General features: G+C 40.0%; 1 protein-coding gene across 2 annotated transcripts in view; it reads right to left on the reverse strand.

Moving 5' to 3' along the window:
* ATAD2B (ATPase family AAA domain containing 2B) overlaps nucleotides 1-22,310 on the reverse strand; it is a 162,672-nt gene that overhangs the window by 85,905 nt on the left and 54,457 nt on the right. For both annotated transcript variants that reach the window (XM_054023138.1, XM_054023137.1), the window contains exons 10-16: nucleotides 21,121-21,232; nucleotides 20,567-20,682; nucleotides 18,586-18,760; nucleotides 15,782-15,870; nucleotides 15,238-15,397; nucleotides 12,455-12,545; nucleotides 5,238-5,549 (exon numbers count right to left, since the gene is read on the reverse strand). In XM_054023138.1, the coding sequence (XP_053879113.1) occupies nucleotides 5,238-5,549; nucleotides 12,455-12,545; nucleotides 15,238-15,397; nucleotides 15,782-15,870; nucleotides 18,586-18,760; nucleotides 20,567-20,682; nucleotides 21,121-21,232 (1,055 nt within the window). The remainder of the gene's footprint in view (nucleotides 1-5,237; nucleotides 5,550-12,454; nucleotides 12,546-15,237; nucleotides 15,398-15,781; nucleotides 15,871-18,585; nucleotides 18,761-20,566; nucleotides 20,683-21,120; nucleotides 21,233-22,310) is intronic.

Raw genomic sequence — 22,310 nt, forward strand, 5'->3', positions numbered from 1 at the left:
TCAATACCCTTAAGAAACCAACTACAGATGGAGTTTGAGAACACAGAATGGCCGTTCACCCATGCATGAAAAGCCGAGATTGCATCCAGATGGACCCTAATAGAGGACACGGTTAGCCCATGTTGTTTCAGGTGGAGTAAACAATCTAGAATGAATGGTGCTGTTGATTGTGTAGGTGAGACACTTCTGTGTAGACCAAATCGAGAACCTTTTCCACTTTTCCAGGTAAGTGGCTCCAGTGGAGATCTTCTGCACCCTAAAAGCACCTCATGAACTGCAGAGCATGTTAGCTCTGAGGGGTTCAGCCATGGAGCTTCCAGGCTGTGAGGGACTCGAGGTTCAGATGACACAGACAGCCGTGGTCTTGGGAGATCAGGTCTGGAAATGGAGGTAGACGGATTGGTGTTTACACCAAGGGTCTAGGAATGTGGTAAATAGTGCTGGCAGGGCCAAGCCGGGGCTATCAGGATGACTCGTGCTTGGTCCTCAGCAAGACCTTGTGTAGGAGAGGAAAAGCATAGAAGAGATGACCCATCCAAGGAAGGAGGAAGTCATCTACGAGAGACCCAGAGCTCTGACCCAGGAAGGAGCAGAACTGAAGACACTTCCTGTTGTGCTTCATCATGAACAGATCTATCTGGCGATTACTCCACTTCTGGAAAATGGCTTTCACAATATATGGATGGGTGGACCACTTGTGGCTGGAGAACAATCTGTTGATGTGATCCGCTAGCTCGTTCTTGTGATTCCAGCAGATAGGAGGCCTTGAGGTGAATCGAGTGGGCTATGCAGAATTCCTGCAAGCTAAGTGTTTCCTGGCACAGGTGAAAGGACCTCACTCCTCCCTGCCCACTGATATAAAACATCACTGTTGTGTAGTCTGTGAGAACTGATACACACCTGCCCTCCACATGGGGTTGGAATGCCTGGCAGGCCCAGCAAATCGCCCTGAGCTCCCTGGCATTGATATGTAACGAGCTCTTCCAGAGACCAGAGGCCCTGAGTTCTGAGGGACTCCAAGTCAGCCCCCCAGCCCATCGGCGAAGTGACTGTGACAAGAGACGCTGATGGTTGGGGTCTTGAGAATGGAACTCCTACACACACTGCCAGCAGATCCAGCCACCAATGGAGAGAGGCAATCACTGATGAGGGAACTGTGATGACTGCGTCTAAGTGGTGTCGGTTTGGTTAGTTTACAGATGCCATCCACATCTGGAGAGGTCTGAACCTAAGTCTTGCATGCTGCATCACATAGGTGCATAATGTCATGAGGCCCAAGAGCTTCAAGCAGTTTCTTGCTGTGGTAATGGAATGATTCCTGAGGCTCTCTATAAGCATCCCTACTGCTTGGAACTGTGCTTCTGGGATGAAGGCTCTTGCTTGAACTGAGTCACAGATCGCCCTAATGAACTCTAGCCTTTGAACCCAGGAAAGAGTAGACTTCTCTCACATTTATTAGCAGACCTAAACCCTGGAAAGTTGACTGTATTAACTTTATGTTGGACTCCACCTGGACCTTGGTCTGACCTTTGACCAGCCAGTCACTGAAGTAAGGGTACACCTGAACCCCCTCTCCTCAAGAAGGTGAACCTGAGGAACTTTCTGTATCCCTGAAAGATTGAGATATGGAAGTAAGCATCCTTCAAATCATGGGCAGTGTACCAGTCCCCTGGTTCCAGGGAAAAGAGGACGGAAACCAAGGAAACCATGAGGAACTTTAGCTTCTTCATGAATCTGTTGACCTTTCACAGGTCTGGAATCGGCCTGAAATCGCTGTTGGCTTTCAAAATTAGGAAATAGCGGGAATAGAAGGATCCCTAAAGAGAGATGGGGATGCGGACAACTAAACTGAAGGTTATATCCCAGTGCTATCATGCATAGCACCCAGAAATCTGAGGTAATACGGGCCCATGCCTGATAGAAATGGGATAAATGGTCCACAAAAACTAGGGAAGTTGGATCCCAGTTCTGTCCTTGTACATCGTCCTTGAGTGTCCCATCGAAAGGCCTGCTTAGACCCTGCAGAGTGTCAGGGGGAGGGGGAGAAGGCAGGTGCGGACCAGGATTGGTGCAGAGGTTTTCTCCTAAAGCCTCTGCTCCTATTGTAGTCTTGCCAGGTGGGTGGTGGGAAAAAAAGAGGAGCCAGCTGAGGCATATCATCATGTTTCCTCAAGGATGCCATGTATAAAGCCCTAAAGACTTCAGGATGGCCCTTGAGTCCTTTAGGCTGTGCAGCTTGGAGTCTGTCTGCTCAGAAAAGAGTGACGTACCCTCGAAATTAAGGTCCTGTGATGACTGTTGAACCTCATGCTGTAGGTCCGAGGACTGAAGCCCAGAGCTTCGCATTGCCACCACTGAGGCCATGGATCGAGCTGCAGAGTCCGCAGCATCCAAGGCTGCTTGCAGGGACACCCTTGCCACAGATTTGCCTTCCTCCATGAGAGCTGCAAATTCTTGCCTGGACTCCTGTGGTAGTAGCTCCTTAAATTTCAACACAGAGTCCCAGGAGTTAAAATTATACCTGCTCAGGAGCACTTGCTGATTTGCAATCCTGAGCTGAAGGCCATCTGTTGAATAGACCTTTTTGAATGAAGAGGTCTAATTTTTTGGCATCCTTGGCCTTGGCACTTGCTGACTCTGTTGTTCCCAACTCATTGGCTGCTGACACAACCAAAGGTTATGGTAGATGTGTATAAAGGAATTCGCACCCCTTAGCTGAGACAAATTATTTCTTTTCCATTTTCTTTGCCATTGGTTGGAGGGACGCCGGGGTATGCCATAATGCCACTATGGGGACCATAATAGCATCATTTAGTGACAATGCCACTCTTGAAGGGCCTGTTACCGCTAGAATGTCCACCAGGGCATGGGAGGACTCCCTGATCTCCTCTACCTGGATACCCAGGTTTTGAGCCACTTTCTTGAGGAGCTCTTGATGCTCCTTGTAATCGTCTGCTCCCGCGACAGCCTCACTTGTACAGGCAGAGGACACTGTTCTTCACCCTTGGCACTAGACAGGTTTCGTGGTGTCGAGTGTTGATATTTGGCATAGATCTTGGTACCAGAGCCTGGATCTCACTCCAAGGGGAGCGGTGGAGGTGTTTTGGACTCTTATACCACAGAGTATGATCTTCTGGAATGGGACCCTTGCATCGGAAGAAAAACCCAGGGGTTCTAGAAAGGCCACTATACTGGTATCTGTCACTGTCCTGGAGGCCAAGCCACAGGTGGGATGCCTTGGTTTGGGTCTATGGTCGGGTAGTGCCAGCTGGAGTTATGGTGCCGGCTCCTGAGAGAGGTGTACGACTCCACCTCCCCGTCAGTCTCTGAAGATTCCTTTCCTGGAGACCAGGGTGCAGCAGTGCCGACCAGTGCCAGAAAGCAGTGCCAGGAGGGAGGAGATTGGGGATGGGCCATCGTGGCCAGTTTCCCTTTTGAAGGCACCTGAGGCCTCGGAGCCACGGAGGTTCCTCCCACCGGTGCTGCCACTGACAGCTCCCGTACGGCTGGGAATGGTGGTACCGGTAGAGAGAGTAAATCTCTCGCTGCCTGAAATGCCTCTGGCATTGACGGTACCACCCAGGCAGTGGAGCTCTGGTGGCTCTCCTGTGGTGGAGAGTCCATAGGTGCCGGAGACAATAGCGCCACACGAGTTGTTAGAGACACCGAGTGGCCTGATGCGGTTCGCACTCTACTAGTGTCTCTGTGCTCAGGGTTGGGGGAATCGACCTCTATTGGTCTTTTTCTGCTTCCTTCTTGACACCGGTGATGGAGAGCAGTGCCAAAGTCCCTCACTGGCGCACTTTTCTTCGGCACTGAGGATGACCAACCGGGGATGCTGAGGCTCAAGAAGAAGGAGCATCTTTTCCTCAGTGCCAGAGAGGAACGGTGCTGAGTTTCCCAAAGAGCTGGGGCACTCCTTACTGAAGCTCAAGTACTCAGTGCCAAGTCTGAGTAACCCGGCTCCAAGGGAGGTTGAAATGCTGCCTCCATGAGGATAAATCTGAATCTAGTGTCTCTATCCTTTTTGTTGCAGGGCCTGAAGTCTTTGCCGATCTTGCAGCACTCCTACATGTGAGCTTTCCCCAGGCACTGAAGCTAGCTGGAATTGGGGTCACTCACAGGCATAGGCTTGTGGCAAGAAGCACAAGGCTTAAACCATGGAGACTGAGGCATGCCACTCTACTGGTCAGGGATTAACCCTGCTGGGTTGGTGTTCGCTAACCTATTTATCTAACAACTGAAACTTAACTACTAAGAATAAAAGATAACTATATACAACGAGGTTAGAAAGTCCACATAAGGAGTACTTGTGAACACAAGGACGAGGCAGTTGCAGCAACCATCACGGGCAGTAAAAAGGAACCAAGGGGGCTGTGGATCGGCAGGAGTCTTTATACCGGTACTATAAGCGTGCAACTCCTAGGGGCACCAGAGCCAATCCGATAGATACCACTGAAGGAAAAAATTTCCAGTGGTGGTGCATAGGGCGAGCACACATTTACATTGCAATGGACATAAGCAAGCACTGGAAGAAAATCAAGTTATTTGTCTTCACTTTCCAGGCCCTTCATGATTTATCCCCCAATCTACTCATTATCTCCCATTTGCTAACAAAATGTCAACTCCTACCTCCAATCAGCCCATGATGCCAGTCTCCATCAACCACTTGCTAAATTTTCAAACAAGCACTACCATGCCTTCTCCCAGGCTGCCCCTCATGCTTGAGAGAAGCTCCTCATAAACATCGGCTAAGCTACCTCCTTCAAATCCCTCTTTACAACTCTCTTTTGCTGTGATGCCCACAAAAAAACTGGACAACGAGCCACTGCTGTGTCCATACCACTCCCCATCATGCTGACCAACAGCATTTCATTGTCTGTCTCCATCTATTGTCTCGTCTTAACTTCGACTGTAAGGTCTTTGAGGCAGGAGTCATCTTTTTGTTCTGCATTTTTACAACACCTAGCACAATGAGATTCTGGTTCTTGACTGGGACTTCTAGACAGTACAGCAATACATTAATAAATTACAATTATTATTACAATTAATTATATGTCCAAGTAAAATAAGCAAATCAAAGTCAGTTCTGGCATAAGCTGGTGCAAACTTGATTCAGTACATTTCAGGCTAGGAGTAGGACAAGGATGCTAAAAGAAAAGCTACCTGAAATTTTTCCAACCTACAGCAGAATAGTTAAGAGCAAAACAATAAAAATAATAAAAAAACTAAAGTACCTTCTCTTTTGTCACCTTGACTAAATTCAGCATGGGGAAATACTTTGTGTAAAACCACCAGGAGGTTACTGAAGGTTCTTTCCAGCAGCGGCCTTATGACAAGGGATAGTGCATGTCCTGAAGACATCACGGCACGTTGGGAAGCAGGCACAATATTCTGCATTGCATGGTAAAAATCTTGTGCGCTGAGAACTATTGAAGAAACATCAAGCTGCAGTTTCTGACTGCTCGCGTAAATCTGAGGATAGCGCCGTCGCAAGGCAATCAAGGCAGCCTCAGTGCAAAGTGCTTTTATGTCAGCTCCACAGTACCCTAGTGTACAAAAAAACAAATATACATATGTTCCATAAAGAAGCACCAACATTTTGCATATCTACAACCAAGCCTGAAGCTAAAAGAGCAGCCAGTTGCACTTCATTGTCACAGACTCTTTCACATTGCATCAAGTGCAAATTAACCCAGGGACTGATTACAGCTTAAGAAGCAAATGTTAAACCCTTATTAAAACCAATGATACCATTATCTGGACTACTGTCAAAGACCACCAGAAAAAAAAAAAAAAAAAAAAAAAAAAAGAGATAGCTGTGGATAGCCTATGGAAGAAAGGCAAATGCAAATACAAAGTAGCATCCACTGATATTCCTATACAGCAATGTGATATGGCAAGAAATTAATATCATGTCAATATCAATATTTTCCAAGATTTTATTATAGAATTTACTGTAGCTTCCCCCCAGCTTTGTGTCATCTCTATTCCTTTTCTTTTTTATAGTCTTTGTTTTATACACGAATGCATCAGTTGCAACTGTAATTGCATGAAATAGAATTGTAAAAAGTTATAGGGAAGCCTATGTACAAAATGAAAAACTTATTTTGTGATTATTTTTTTAAAGCAGCAAATGGTCCAAATGAATTTTAGGAACAAAGTGCATATATCCACAAAGCATCTAAGAAAATGGAGGATATTAAGGAAAAATACTTAATCAGAGCATATAAGTAGACAAGAAAATTCCCTCACCTAATTCGTTCTTCATAGCTGCTAGAAGAAACTAAGGTTTTACTGTCAAGCACAACACTCTCTCTCTCTTTTTAATTTTATAACTCTAGTTGTATGGAGAAAGATAGCAGAAAATCACGATGGCCCTTGAGAGGGGGAGGGGGAGGGGGAGCGGAGCAGAGCAGAGCAGAGCAGAGCAGAGCCGAGCCGAACGGCAGCGTGCTCGCTGCTCCGTAGAGGATGCAGAAAGGTAGGGATGGGCCTTGGGGAAGAGGGTGGAACAGGGCATATCCCTCCCAGCCCCCTGCCATGAGCGCTCAGGGCAGGGGGCTGGGAGCACCCCCATGAGCTGAGCACCCCAGCCTTCTGCCCTGCACCCCCCCACCCCAACACACACCCATCCCTCTGCCCTACACCCCCACAGCCCCATCCCTCTGCCCTGAACCCCCACCACACACACACCCAGCCTTCTGCCCTGCACCCCCCACACCCCTTAGCCCTCTGCCCTGACCTCAAGACGCTCCCAACACCCAGCCTTCTGTCCTGCACCCCCACACACACCCAGCCTTCTGCCCTGCACCCTCTGCCCTGACCCCTGAACCCCCCACCCAGGTCTGGGGTCCCGGCTGCCGGCCCCTTGCCAGCTGGCGTCCCGGCCACAGGCCCTTCTCAGCCCACTGCAGGCCTAGGTGAACAGAACCACAGGCTGGAAGCGGGCTGAGCAGGCTGGTGGCGTAAGATCAGCATTTTTATTTAATTTTAAATGAAGCTTCTTAAACATTTTGAAAACCTTGTTTACATACAACAATAGTTTAGTTATAGAATATAGACTTAGAGAGAGACACCGTCTAAAAAACGTTAACATGTATTACCGGCATGCAAAACCTTAAATTAAAGTGAATAAATGAAGTCTCGGCACACCACTTGTGAAAGGTTGCCTACCCCTGATTTAGAGCCTTACATACAACTGTATTATATAGGCCTAAAACTTTTAAATAGTCTTTTATGGTACTCATTGATAGTTTTGCTGCTTTCAGGACTAAAACTATTGGATTTCTAATACTGGTATGTTTCTATCCTTCATAATAACAGATGTATATATTTTGGTGCATTTTGTTTTACCTCTGCTGAAGTACAGAATACCAATTTTTAAACCAATTACAAGATTATTCTCTTATAGAAAAAATTTTATAGCGTTTTTAACCCAGCATACAGAACGATACAATTAGCAGGGATATAATTTATTAAATTCTACTCATTTTTATAGAATCTATTCACAATTTTTTAAAAATTGGCCAAGCATCCTTTAAAATTGTATATCAAACTTTTTTTAGACCTCTTTTTAGAAAAACAGATCATGGTTTTCCTGCTCCTCTCTATGTTTAGGAGGGTCTTCTGGCAGGCACAAAACCCTCACCACTGAAATTGTTTATGCCTGCCTTCCTGCCTTGTTCCTCTCTTACTGTGCACACACGAGCCCACTCACTTTGTTACAGGTCTAACTTAGAGAATTTTTCACTTGACCACAGCTCTACCTCTGGTAAACACCCATTTACAAGGCCTGCACCACCAACAAAAAAATAAACATGACAATACAAAGTGTTGACAGATGAACTAAGTAAACAAACTGGGGGGATTACTAAGAATCTCTCCCCATTTTCTAATTTTTTAGTCATATTAATTTTAAGGGTTACTAGTAATAAAAGTAGGTAAACATTTTTAAGATGAAACTGTGGTTTTAAGCTGATGGTATCCCATTAAATTCTATAGGACTTTTCCATAAAGATTTGAATGTGAGTCAAAGTATGTGATTATAGTCAGAACATTACCATAAATATTGGATTCCATACACAACTTTTTTGAATAAACTTTTTCCATTTTGGAAAAATGGCTAGTAAAATGGTAAAAAGTTATAACTGTGTAAATAATCACAATAGTTGAGTTCAGGTTAAATTAAAAACTATCTTGAATTTCTTATTAATAAGCCATAGCTCAAGTGAAATCAAACAGATTAGATACAAGCAATCTTATTGTCCCTCATTTTGTTAGAGGATAAATCGGTCATTTATTTTCTTTCAGTTAACTAATTATAAGTGGCTTCTTATTAGCATTCATTGTTCAGGTACTAAGGCCCCAATTTCACAATTCAATCCATGTGGACAGACCCCAACACGTGGCAATCTACTTGCAGGGTCAGGGCATTCAATTGTACTGGATAAGTTAGAATTTGTGTTGTACACTAAAGGCTGCTTTGCCTTTTTAAACTTTGTGTATTATTTTACCAGTTCACAATGGTCCATTTGCTGATAGAACAGCACAACAGATTGAACAAATGAGTTTGGGGAAAACTAAATCAATGTTGTTAAGGTCAAACATGCATTAGGGTTATATTGCTCCTCTAATCTCCCTTTTATCGTAAAAATCCTGTTTAAGCATCTCTGACACAAATTAAGACTCAGCAAATCTAAAGCTATGTCCTTTCCAATTCTTCTATTAATAATGCTATAATACTCCTTACAAACAGTCTTTTTAATCACAGCTTGTACATCTCCATGGAATTGCAAAATTAGGAAATAATAGCCTATGGCCCATTTTGAAAATTAAATTCTCAGGTGATCAGATACACAATTAGTCTCCAGTTCTATTGCCCTATTTCTCAGGAGCAACTGCATTTGAAGAGTAATAATTCATCTTTTACTGAAGGATTCTCTTGTGCATACTTGTATATTCATTTGAGTGACTGACAAGACAACTGCAAGAAAATATCTTGCAGAACATTATAGGTTTTTTAGTATTAAGCAAATACATACTATGCCCAGAAGATGTAAGAACATAAGTAAGTTGTCAAGGCTGAATATGAAACATGGTTTTTCACTCTAACCTTGAAGGAACTCATTTTATCCCCAATTGTCACTGTAGTAATAAAACTAAATTTTAATGCATTTCCTTCTGCTTTTTAAAAATCTAGGAGATAATTCTGAATTTGGGGTGGGCATAATCACTGGCTTTCCTTGTGATAGAACAAAATTAAAGTAATCCATTCTGTGCTCCCTACCACCACCAGATTGTGTCAAACAAGCGACTTTTTTTTTTTTTTTTTTTGGCACAACTTTCAGGGAGAAGCACAGTAAGGAAGCAGGCTCCCATACAGCCTACTACAGAATATGCATCAGAGTTTTACAGAAACTTGCTAGTCATCTTTTCCTGTTTTTTCTCTTGGAAACGGATTTCTCCCCAAACTCTCTCCTCTCCAATGCCCGCCCCAAAAAACAGTTATAACTATTTCTACGACAAGAAAAAAGGTAGGATCTTCTTGTCAAATTAGGTCAAGATTTTGGCCTAACATCATCATAAGAGCATTATGGTCCAAATTCTGTGGCACACTGCACAGGAAGCATGCCAGCACAGAACTCACTATGAGGTTGAAGTGAAAGATACCACCATAGCTTTCTCACAACAGTGGGGTGAAAAAACCCCAAACAGTCATCTCTCTCCATCACTGTATTAAGATGGGAGAGAAAGAACCAATTGGTAACAAATTAACTCTTTTTCTTGTAAGTTGCTTAATTATGATAATGAACATGAAACAGAATATTTCTAAGAAGTGTCTTGACTCAGTGTTGAATTTCTTTAAAATCCTTGTTTAATATTATTTTAATGGCCTACCTAGGTTTTGAAAGGATATACCTGATTAACAGAGACGCCGGATGGAAGAGATCACAACTTTACTGTTGCTAATATGGTTTGCTTTCTAAAAGGTTGAGTTAACAAGACAATTGAGTACCCATTTACCTAGAAGGTAAATATTCAAAACAAAAATATGTACAAGAAATGGGCACAAGTCACAAACTTCAGGCTGGTTTGCGCCCATCTGTAACACACACTTAAACTGCATGAAGACCATACGTTTTTCCTGTGCTCATGGCTTTTTCCGCTTCCCATCTTGTGGCCATTTTGGGAATTTAAAATTCCCACTAAAACTCCAAAGGTCTGGTCTTTTATGTCACTTCAGTTCTCTCCCTGAGTTGCTGCATTCTATTAATCTCACAGGCAGCCCATGGCTTAATACTGCAGCTCTCAAGCCACTCAAAGAAGTTTTTTCAACTATTTAACAAACCCAGATATAAAAATCTCCAAATGGCACACGTCATTTTTAAGACATCAACTCATGAAATCCATGACAGTTGTGACAAAAATCTAGCTTTAGGAAACAACCTGCTATTGCCCTACAAGTCCTGGTTCTGTTTGTCTTATTTTTTTAACAATTAAATAAGCCCAGTCATGTTTTTTTAAAAAGTTGTATGGGAAGTATACATCAACAAGCAAGCTATCCACTCTCATGACTGCTTCTCAGTAGAGGTCAGTTATATTTGTAGCATTTTGGTAGTTTTCTTCATTAAGATTCAGGTATTTGTAGGTGTTGCCAAGTTCGCTAAACAAGGTAAAGGTAAAATCATGCTGTACCAAAACCCTGTTGAGTCTAGACTGGGTGGTGGTGGTGGTTGGGTTGTTTTTTTTTAAACTTTGTCCACTCAAGGGGAACAAGAGCAGACTAATAGCTACTGCATCAGTGTGAAAAGAGGACCAAAACGCAGGTTTGCATGGCTCCAAAGAATCTAGAAAGCCTGAATAAAAGGTTAGATGTTCGTGACATCATGAACAAAAACGATGAGGCAATCTTAGGGCAAGTGAGACAAACTAGCCTTATTGTGACTGATGTAGAGACTTTTTATAGTAGATACAAGGTTCTGATCTTGGAAATGCTGGAAGACATTAAAGCTCCAAGATACAGAAAGGAGAAATTCAAGTGCACAATATTAGAATGGTGCAAGAACCAGACACCAGATTCTGGGGATATTTCTTATTCTGGAAAATTAACAAATTTTCCCCCAGAACCAACGGCTTTTACTTCAGCACAAGGAATGTCTTGCAGTAAAACCTACAAAAGGCTGTCCTTGTAGTCTGAACATCTTAAAATATGTAATTGGACTCTCAAGGTGGACAGAAATATGGTGAACTTTCAAAGGAACAAAACTGGATTTTATCCCAGATATCCCCCCTCTCCCATTAAGTGGCACCAGGCCTTTGAAAAAGTCAAGCAGAATTTACATTAAATGGGTTTGGCACATGCTGTTTTATACCCGGCAAAGCTTAAATTGGAGTTTGCTGGATAGTTATATTTTCTCCTCACCAGAAGATGTTGAGGTCTTTGTGGATCAAAAGCGGAGGCATGCTGCTTCGAAGATGGTTGTCCCTGTGGATGAAGAGGATAATTCGGATGTACAGTAGCTGACTGAATGGACTGATGCTCAATTTAAAGTTCTTATTTCTTTGATGATGGATCCCACTGAACAGTTATCTGAGATTATCCTTGTTCTGAGAACTTCAATGCTTGCCCAAGCAGATGGTTGACAGAGGATGTATCTTTATATGACAAATTGTTGTGAGGAGGTTGTGGTGTGTATTTTAGGGTTATTTCCCCGTTAAAAATCTCACTACATGAACATTTGTTTTTATTTCTGTCCTGCTTTTAAGCAGCTGGCTTGAACAACCATCCTCCCATTCAGTACAGCAGGTCTGAGTGCTCCAACGGTATATTTAAGAAATTCATGGTTCCTGAGTCTAGAGGACAAAGTTTTTTGCCCTGTGCCTGCCACATGGGTATATTATGCAGTAATAGACTCTGGGGGATATATCTTAGCTTTAGGACCTGTGTTTAGTTTGTGAGTCTTTGTCTGAAGAGAGCATGGCAGAGATTCAATAAAAACTACTGAAATTTATTTTTGTCCACATATAAGGCAGGAAAACTGTGCCAACCAATCTCACCTGTAAAGTTTTTAAAGGAATCTTTACCTAAAGATTCTGCTTCCCACGTGCTTTTATTTTTGTTGGCACTAGTCCTACAAAAGGACATTGGCGGTTATGTCAGGAAAACATTATCTACTGAATTATTACCTTCAAACTATTATTGGGTATTTATTCTGTACATTAATCCCTCTGATACAATCATGCCTGATTTTTCTGATTACAAATAAGGGTTGTAGAAAGTACAGAAGTTTCAATAAAAATAAAATTGAAAAATAAATAAAAAAAACAAAGCATCTGATGCATGTTCAGAACTTCAGAAGCAAGTGTTCAACATACTTTACAAGCTTTAAGAAAAGGTTTTATGGATAGAAAAGGCATCTACAAGTGATAACACTAATATGGTACCACTCACCAACACATTTTTCAGCTAGCTCCCCCAAGAAAGGATCTGACAGTTTGGGGTTCCAGTCCCTGGTATGAATTTGTAAAATGTGCTTTCTTGCCTGATAAAGAAGTATTTCAGCATTAGCAAGCAAAATCAGCAGCCAACAGTAAATCAACATATTTCAAGCACTTAGGTCACATATTCAAGAGGAATCAATAATTATCCTAATTGTGTCAACACAATATCACAGGAACATGTGGAAGAATACAACACAAATTCTCAGGAGGAAAGGGAGTTTTGTGGCATAGGAAATACCTGTGTGTGCTGATTCTCTTAGTGGCAACCACTATACTTCCAATTAAGAGTTTCTGCCATTATAAAACGCCTCAGTATTTAATCTTTTACAAAGATAGTTTATTATTACAGAAAAATTCCATGAGTATTACACTAAAAAAATCAAGTTTTAGTCGATTAGATTGAAACAGCCTACACATTAAATCCAATATCAAAAATATATTTATGCAACATGTGGTTGTGAATATAAAATATTTTTACGTTTCTTAGTTTGAGTATGTTCACACTGCAATTACAACTCCTGTTTTGTACATGTGCAATTTTCATTATGATGCAGACAGCTAAGTGTATTTCTTCACATATATATAGTTATCTATTTATATTATCATAGCACTCAGCAGCCTCAATCAGGATTGGGCTAGGCATTGTACAAATCCATACAAAGATGAAGTCATTTCGCCAGACAGCTTACAGTGTAATGTGATCAAGTTACAACTGCAGTGGGAACCTTTCTGAATTTGCCAGTGTGTGCGCTTAAATTTACTGTTATAATGATGCATAAATGTCGATTTTTTTATACATTTCCTTTTTTAAAAGGGATAAATGCTGACACACAAACACAATATTTATTTATTTTACTGTTCAGTATTATTACATTCCAGACATGCAGAATTTCAAACATATCTGTAGGCCTGGAGATTTGCAGCTAGGGTTACTGAAATGACTTTAAAGTAATTTGCAAATAACAAAACAGTTTTATGTACTTCAACATGTGATGGATGCCCCCACTAACTAGGTGAAGAGGGGCTTTCAAAACTTAATTCACCAAGCTTACCTTTTTTACTCAAGTCCCCAAAAGTCATGAGTTGCCAGCTCCACTAGAATGCCCCTCAGAGCAGAACTACCAAAGAGCTTCAGTGGAGAATGAAGCCAGCCCAGAGAAAGCTCAGTTAAGGTCTCTAATTTTTCACTTCTAAAAGTACATTGCATGGTTTTGGAAAAGTGAGGCCTGGGGCTTTACCTTGTCCCTTCTCTGGGCCAGCTCCACACTTCAGTGAGATTACAGTAGCTATGATGTCACAGCACAGAGGATACTGACTAGGGCAGTGGTTCTCAACCAGGGGTACGTGTACCTCTGGGGGTACTCAGAGGTCTTCCAGGGGTACAACTCATCTAGATAGTTGTCTAGTTTTACAACAGGTTACATAAAAAGCACTAGCGAAGTCAGTACAAACTAAAATTTCATATGACGACTTGTTTACATGGCTCTACGTATTATACACTAAAATGTAAGTACAATATTTATATTCCAGTTGATTTATTTTATAATTATATAGTAAAATGAGAAAATAAACAATTTTTCAGTAGGTGTGCCGTGACACTTTTGTATTTTTATGTCTGATTTTTAGTTAAGCGAGGTGAGGTGACACTTATGGGTATGCAAGACAAATCAGATTCCTGAAAGGGGTACAATAGTCTGGACAGGTTGAGAGCCACTGGATTAGGGCACTGCAACAGACTATGAGCTGGCAAACAGACTTCAAGGGACCTAAAAAGAAGAAGGAGGAGGGTGACTAGCAGTTTTTGAACTGAGGAATCCTCTTTGTTTAGCTAGTGGGCATTTCTATTTTTCCAATTTGATTCTATTTGGAAACTGTGTCTTAGAATGGTTTAGTAAAATATTAAACGCTTGTGTATAAGAGCTTCAAAGAGGAGCGACAGAGACCGTTTTAAAAATCCCTCACTACTAGCAAACTGCAACGCAATTATTTGTTCTTGCAGATTTCAAGAATTCTGAGCTTTGTGTCCAGTTCCATGCTACGTTTGTCAAAATGGATGAAACCATAATTATAACAGAATCATCAAGTTAGTCCAGTGTTAATGTTTGCACAGTACTTTGAAGAGATATAACACTGTGCAAATTACTATGTATTATCAACTTGTTAAACTCTCAAAATGTTTTATTTTGTGATGAAATTTCTCATGTTTAGTCTCAGATGAAAGTTGACACTTCCAGTGAGGAGTCTGAGGTAGAGGAAGATTTGTACTTTTTTGCTATGGTTTGCCTGGAGAGAGTCTTCTGCAAACCTGAGACAACAGGAAAGAGGGTCTACTCAGTCTGCTGTTATAGATTGTTTTGGAGAAATTTCAATAAATTTAGTTGAGCTGTTTGAGTTGTGAGAACATATGGCCTATCACAGAGCCATTAAAATGCCTTTTTTTTCTTAAATGACTTTTAAAACATTTTTAAAACTTTAAATGTACTATGAACTGAGTTTTGCAAAGAGGGTAAGTGCCTTTGAGATGTCTAAAGAATTCTAGTTTCCAAATAAATAAATAAATAAATAAATAAATGAAAACACACTAACAAAAAGGACTAGCAATGGACAAATTGTTGCCGTTTTTGAAAACATACCAAATGCCATTTGATAGAGATCTGTATCAAATATGTGGATCTTCAGAGATACCCACTTACTTCACTCTAGAAATTTTTACATTATCCCTTTAACTTTTACCTTTTGATCAGGCAAGTTGAAAAGAAATTCCCTGTCAAAACGACCAGGTCTCCTGAGTGCAGGGTCTATAGATTCAAGTCTGTTTGTAGCACCAATTACGACAATTTCTCCTCTATTATCCAGTCCATCCATGAGGGCAAGTAGGGTAGACACTATAGAGCTAGAAGAAAGTTTTCAAAAACAATTTTTTGTAAATATCATCAACGTCTCCTACATAATAGGCCATCAAGGGCTGTCTAAATTAAGTTATGCCATCCTCCCTGGGCTGCTCTATGGGGTCATAGCATTGTCCAGTATCACTGCAGACAGAGTTTGCAAGGTGGTCTTGAAAAAGTATTGCATGGGCAGGGGTAATCATCACTTAGTCATAAACAGGGCTTTTAGTGACCCTTTACACCATGTTGGATCTTTCACCTGGTGTAAAAGTGCCAGAGGAGGGGCAAGGATCTAACCCAAGAAATAATCCAAATGAAGCTTTAAAAAAAGCCACTTTAAATTTACCAAAATAAAAACATAACCCGCAGTAGTATATTAAAAACATTACCTGTGAATCTGGTCTTGTCTACTAGAACGAACTGGGGCCAAACCATCTATTTCATCAAAGAAGATTATAGCAGGTCTCATCAAGTATGCCTGGTGGGTAGAAACAGGAATGGATATTAGCTGTTAATTCAAATTTCTTCTGCAATGGAGAAAAAACAAATTCTCTTCACTATGTGCTGGTAACACTTCCACGGGCTGTATGTTAAAAGCTTGCATTTGGGGAGGGGATAGCTCAGTAGCTTGAGCATTGGCTTGCTAAACCCAGGGTTGAGAGTTCAATTCTTGAGGGGGCCATTAGGTATCTGGGGCAAAAATCTGTCTGGGGATTGGTCCTGCTTTGAGCAGGGGGTTGGACTAGATGACCTCCTGAGGTCCCTTCCAACCCTGATATTCTATGATTCTCTGATGCTTTTTTAAACCCAGCTCTGAGAATAAATCTGAAGTTTAACAATTAAGTTGTAATATTAAAGCAAAGGAAAAAAAGTTAGACTGTATTTTCCTTTACCTAAGGAAGATGGCACCAGTGCCATAGTTTTCCTGCACTCTTGAACAATCCCAAACAGGGTGGCACTGATTCATAATGTGAGAATCCTGTCTTTAGAGACTGAATTCTCAATGCCTGGAGCAATGCAGGAGATCACATTTTTTGTAATTGTTTTAAATGTTTATTTTTGAATTTTTTGTTTTGTTTTTTAGAATATAAAATTGCAGTAAATAACCATAACAAAGAAAAAAGTATAATATTGAGGTAAAATGAAATCAAGGGACTAAGAAGCACAGGAGAAAAAAAATGACATGGTGGGATTAAAACACATTCTTGTAAAACAAGAATATGACCCCCAGATACATTCATTTAACTTGTAATATACATTTCTTCCTCTCATACAAAGCTGTTTCTGTTAATGCTGTAAACCATTTTCTTATGCTAGGTTCTGAGCCTCATTTCCAGTATCTCAATTACTCTTGCAATCATAATATTTATTTAACCTATACTCGACCCTCTAGATTATTCTTCTATTACTTTATAAGTGTAATAAACACAATCGGTTTCTTGTCATGTTTTAGTTAGCTGCTACTGGGTTTGTAGATCTTTACAAATCTAAAGATATAAAAACAAGTTCAGAAATGGGCATTGTATGTCCAGAAATGTGGCCTTTTTTCCTAAGAAAATAAGTAAAGAAAATAATTCTTGTTTTGCTTTACAGCCAGCCTTTAAGTAAAAAAGGGGTACTTTCTGACTTTTTTTTCTTCAAATAGTGGAAGATTTCCAAAATATATATTTATAGTCTTCACTTGAGCAAGAGTATTTCCAACATAGTTAACTGACAGTTAAGCATTACATTTTTAAAAAAACCCACAACACAACAGAACATAAAGAGAAAATTCAAAGCAAGAAAAAAAGCATTGTTTTTGCCTTTAATGCTCTTCTATGAGTCATAATTTGTTTTTTTGCTTGTGTTGTATATTAGAAATACAGGATGGAATTTTCAAAAGCCCTCAGCGTTGGCCTAATATTGGAGCAGAGTTATGACAGTGCTGATCACTTTTGAAAATCCCCACTCAAAGCCCACATTTCTCTCTTCTTGCTCAAGTACTAGGGAAAACTTTGGAGGACTTGGAATGTGACTTCACATCAGACAAACTTGAGTTTCAGTGCCACTAGCTCTGAACTTCTGAGAGAAGCAATATCAACAACCATAACATCCCTACATCCTCCTGGGAAAGCTGCAGCTTTCATCATTCTGTTATACCATATTCCCATTTTTAACAAGAATGGCAAATCCTCCAAGAATAGAAAGTTTTAAGATCAGACGTGATGTTTCTAATGTAAAACAAAAGCAAAATATTTTTAAAAGCTCTTTGAGGTGATGCAGGGCATAATTTTTTGGTTTGCTTTGCAGCCACACTAAGTAAAAAAGGTACTTCCTGATTTTCAACTAACACCTTTTATTGTCTGAAGTCTCTCCCCCCCCTCACAGCCTTACCTGGAAAACATTGAGAAATTAAAAGTCTAAGTCTCTTAATTATAGAAAGCATTGTATTTTTCTACAATATTATATTTGTTTAAACTAAGTACACCTCTACCTCGATATAACGCGACCCGATATAACACGAATTCAGATATAATGCGGTAAAGCAGTGCTGGGGGGGAGGGGGAGCTGTGCATTCAGGCGGATCAAAGCAAGTTCGATATAACACGGTTTCACCTATAACGCGGTAAGATTTTTTGGCTCCCGAGGACAGCGTTATATCGGGGCAGAGGTGTACCTATACCCGAAACCTGCATTTGTGCAAAAGATTGGATTCCACTGTTTTACCTGAATCTCTCCCCTCTCCATCATCCTCTCTAGCTGAATGAGTAAAGGATTGGTCATACTAAAGTGTCTGAAGTGTACTCTCAAAAACACAATTCTTAAATCAATCTTTACCATAGTATATGCACTGAATATGCCAGCCAGACACCAGGTCAATGATTCAAATCATTCTGTTGTGATTTCTACCCACAGCCATCATGACAACTATGATACTAGTAGTCCTGGACAGGTCAGGAAGCTCCTTCTTATATTGTTTTTTAATATATCCTGATTGATAACACTTAGATACAATGCAATATCATTTCATCACCATTGCTCTACGTTTTCATCTAAATTTAAAACTCTAGCAAATCCTGCCCCCTGTACTGTAACTTATATAAAAGTTTCCTTTTATCCAAAGACAATTTTGGCTGCATGAAACACATTGAAATGAAAAATATTATACGGGAAAAAAAAAAAATCTATCAAAAGTATCTGAACATCTTCCAACCTGATCGAAGAGGAGACGAAGTTGCCGTTCAGATTCACCAACCCACTTGCTGAGACAGTCTGCTCCTTTTCTCATAAAGAAAGCCACCTTTTTGTCTCCTTGACTGCATTCATTAGCTAGAGCTCTAGCTACCAAGGTTTTACCTGTTCCAGGAGGACCATAGAACAAACAGCCCCTGAAGATAAATGGATCAATATTATAGTCACAAATTTATTTCTTGTCTCTTGAAAAACTTCTTCAAGATAGGGAGCCCAGAGAAGAAAAAAATACTAATCTTTTCATCATTACTTGGCACATTTAAGTTAATCTTACAAAATTTAAGATGCCACAAACTAAAAGAAATGAAAAACTATTAAGCCAAGTCTTGTATTTTGTAATATTATTAGTTTTTTCTTCCTCATTTAAAATTTTGTGCTACATCAGAATTCAATTTTGTTTCCGCATATGTTTCATAACATGAAAAGTGCAAGTTTTGTTTCATGCTTTCAAATTATTACATATTTGCTTTGCAAAGCACACAGTAATCTGGTGGATATTAAGAATCTCAAGGGTTATTTTATATCAGGTAAATACTTCAAATGTTAAACCTGCAAAAACACCAGAGCTAGTTCTCTGATATTTGCTTACATAGAAGTAGATTCTAATGCTAGTTTCTTAAAATTAAAAAGGACTTTAATCAAATTCCCAAATTACAAAAATTCCACATATCTTTTTAAGCTCCTAAGATGCCTGTCCATAAGGATTAAAACCAGAATACAAATGTTATTTAAAGATTGCTTCCATAAAAGACACTGACATTCAATTTGACTTTAAATAAACCCACCAATTTTTAATACACTAAAAACAAAAGAATGCAGAATTTTAAGGTTGACAATCATATGGGGGAGGAGGGTCTTTAATTTTTGTTTTTACATGAACCTCAATATTTTTAATAGCTTTCTTATAAAGCATGTATGGTCCTTTCATATCTTCAACTGATCACTTTCTTCTTTACAAATAAGTTTTGACTAATACCAGCATGACAGGAACAATACAGCTAGGGATTCGAGTCTGCTTTGTACACTTAACATTGTCAATTAAGTTCTATTCACAGAAAAACATGTTTATACTACCTGCTAATTTTTTTATTCTGCAACTTGGTTAAGTCAGAACAGTGTCTTTCACTTAAGACTCTCAGGCAGGAGGCAATTAATCAAAGAATTTTCACGTTCTCCAACTGGTTCATCCCATTAGTTTCCCCTACCCAGTTGAATCCTTCAATAGCAGGATGTCTGTTTTGGGACTTGGTTAAACCAGCACAAAATTAGTAAAAGAGTTTGAGAGACTTGGCTGCCTCAAGTGGTTTTTTTTGGTTTTGTTTTTTTTAAGTTCATTCAAAACCTGCTGGCAAAATCATCTCTTGCCCATTGCTTCAACACTGTTATCTGGCCATCAGTCATATCACAGATTCTATTCCACTGTGCATTAAAGTTACTGTCCTTGTTTCAAGGCCCTATATCACACACAGCCTTGACTAATTTTCTCATCTGGTCTCTGCTAGTGTCCCCTCAACCCTTCTCTGTCAATAACACCAGCTCAATAACCCTTTTGTCTCCTTTTTCCAGAATTGTCTCCATGTCATCATGCTGATGATGATGACTGGAAACATGCTTCCAAAATGAATGTCAAACCTCCAACTCTCACCTCACCTCATTGAAAAAAAAAAAAAAAAAAAAAAAGCTCACTTCTGCAGCAGCCTGCAAAAAAATATTTCTCTAATTAAACCACAAAGAGATACACCTGCAATCCATATCTTCTTGCCTCTAATACTGGTGTATAGTATAGTATGATCCTCATTTGTCTATCCATCTATTTACCTTGTGTACTCTTCAGAGAAAGGACCAGTCCTTCTACATGTCATCCTATTAAGTACTTTTAGGGGGTGCAATGAAATAAAAAAATAAATATAAAAAAAACAGCAACAAAGAATAAATCCACCTACCTTGGTGGCTGTATTTTGAATTTTTCGAAGATTTCTGGATAGAGAAGAGGAAACACTACCATTTCCTTTAATGCATGGATATGATGGCTCAATCCACCTATGCTATCAAAACGAACCTAAGAAAATACAAAACATGTAAAGCAACAACTTTTTATTTTTAACATAGCATGTATGCAAAAAAGGATGTACTAGAACAGTAAAGTTTTCTCAAACATAAAAATTCAAATAAGAATCCACTAACTTTTAGAAATGCAATTATCTTTAGAGATAACCAGCAGAAGAAATATATATTGTGAATATGACCTGTTTGCTTCTTTATGATGCATTTCACCAGAGAATTACACACACACAGACTAAAATCAAGTGCTTTCTGGCCCAAAATTGGTGTATAGACATCACTGGGTGAACAGATAGACTGGTTAACAACACTTTGAAAGTTTATTTTGCATTCACTTCAACTCCGATTTTCACAAATCTGCCAATTAGGATTTCTGATTAATCTTCATTATCTCAAATGCATAATTATAAAAGAGACAAGTCTTAACAAATTTTACCGATTTGTCAAGAATCATTGGATCAACATCTGCCAAACTTGCACCAACTTTTACTCGTTCTCGCAGGATTCCACTGGCTAAGTCTTCTGCTCTGAAATTCATAGGCAGACATCTGTTCGACAAAAGCAAGCAATTTAGGTTGATGTTGAATATATGAGCAATAAAACAAGTAAAGATGGCTGTAACTGTCAGAACTAAAAGATTAAGATACTAGTGCAGCTATCCCTCTCAGGCAAAATCAACATTAAACTAAACAAGTTTGTTCCTGTCCCCTTCAACTTAACCCAACATATTTAAAATTATGATTCTTAAAACTACAAAGCGCTCTTAGCCGATTTTGCACAATTTTTTTTTTTTGTATTAAAGCACTCTGGTTCTTAAAAGTTTTGTTCATTTGTTTGTTTTTAATGGTTTCAAGGTTCTTCAGGATGGAAGAGGGAGACAAAGGAATGGCACTGTGGTGAGAAGATGATGACCAGCAGAAGGAAGAGGAGATGGAGACAGAGAGCTTTGCTGACTCATAGTTTCTGTACTGATATAGTTAAAGTAGCACAACCCTCTAGCATCAGCACAGTTATATCAATATTTAGATGTTTATCTTGGTATTACTTGTAGAGATCCAAGAATTGTGTTTGGATCTGTGCTTAGAAGGAAAGGAAGGGAGGAGACAGGGAGTTCAAGGTAGAGGGATAGAGGGGACAAGCAGGAATGAATGAGGGAAAGCAAGATGGAGAGGAGCGTGGAGGGTGAGGTGGCAGTATGGGGGAGGGAAAGTATTGTATTGGTAGGTGAAGCTGCCAGACTGGGTACGAACAGATCTGTTGGAAAGGGTGGAGAGTGTCCATTTAAAATGCAAGTAGAAATCTGAAGAATATGACACGAGAAAGGTTTGGTGGGCACCCAGTGTCACGTCTGGAAAAGACCTCCGGGGGATGGGGCTTTAAGACAACTCCCAGAACGGTTACCGCTTGTCTACATCCTACATAAGTATAAGCAACGAAGAGGGTCTTGGTGCCCCAGACAGCCCCCCAGTCTAGTAACAGGACCCATTCAGCCCCATCTGATAAAAAGAGGAATTTGTTAATTTCTTTGTTAAGTTATCACCATGGTATCTTTTACATCTTAGATAATTGTTGAGCAGGAGCTAGGTAAGAGCATTTTTTTATGTTTGGGATGCACATGGTATTACA

This window comes from Malaclemys terrapin, chromosome 3 (genome assembly GCF_027887155.1).
Source record: "Malaclemys terrapin pileata isolate rMalTer1 chromosome 3, rMalTer1.hap1, whole genome shotgun sequence".
In the NCBI taxonomy this organism is placed as follows: Eukaryota; Metazoa; Chordata; order Testudines; family Emydidae; genus Malaclemys; species Malaclemys terrapin.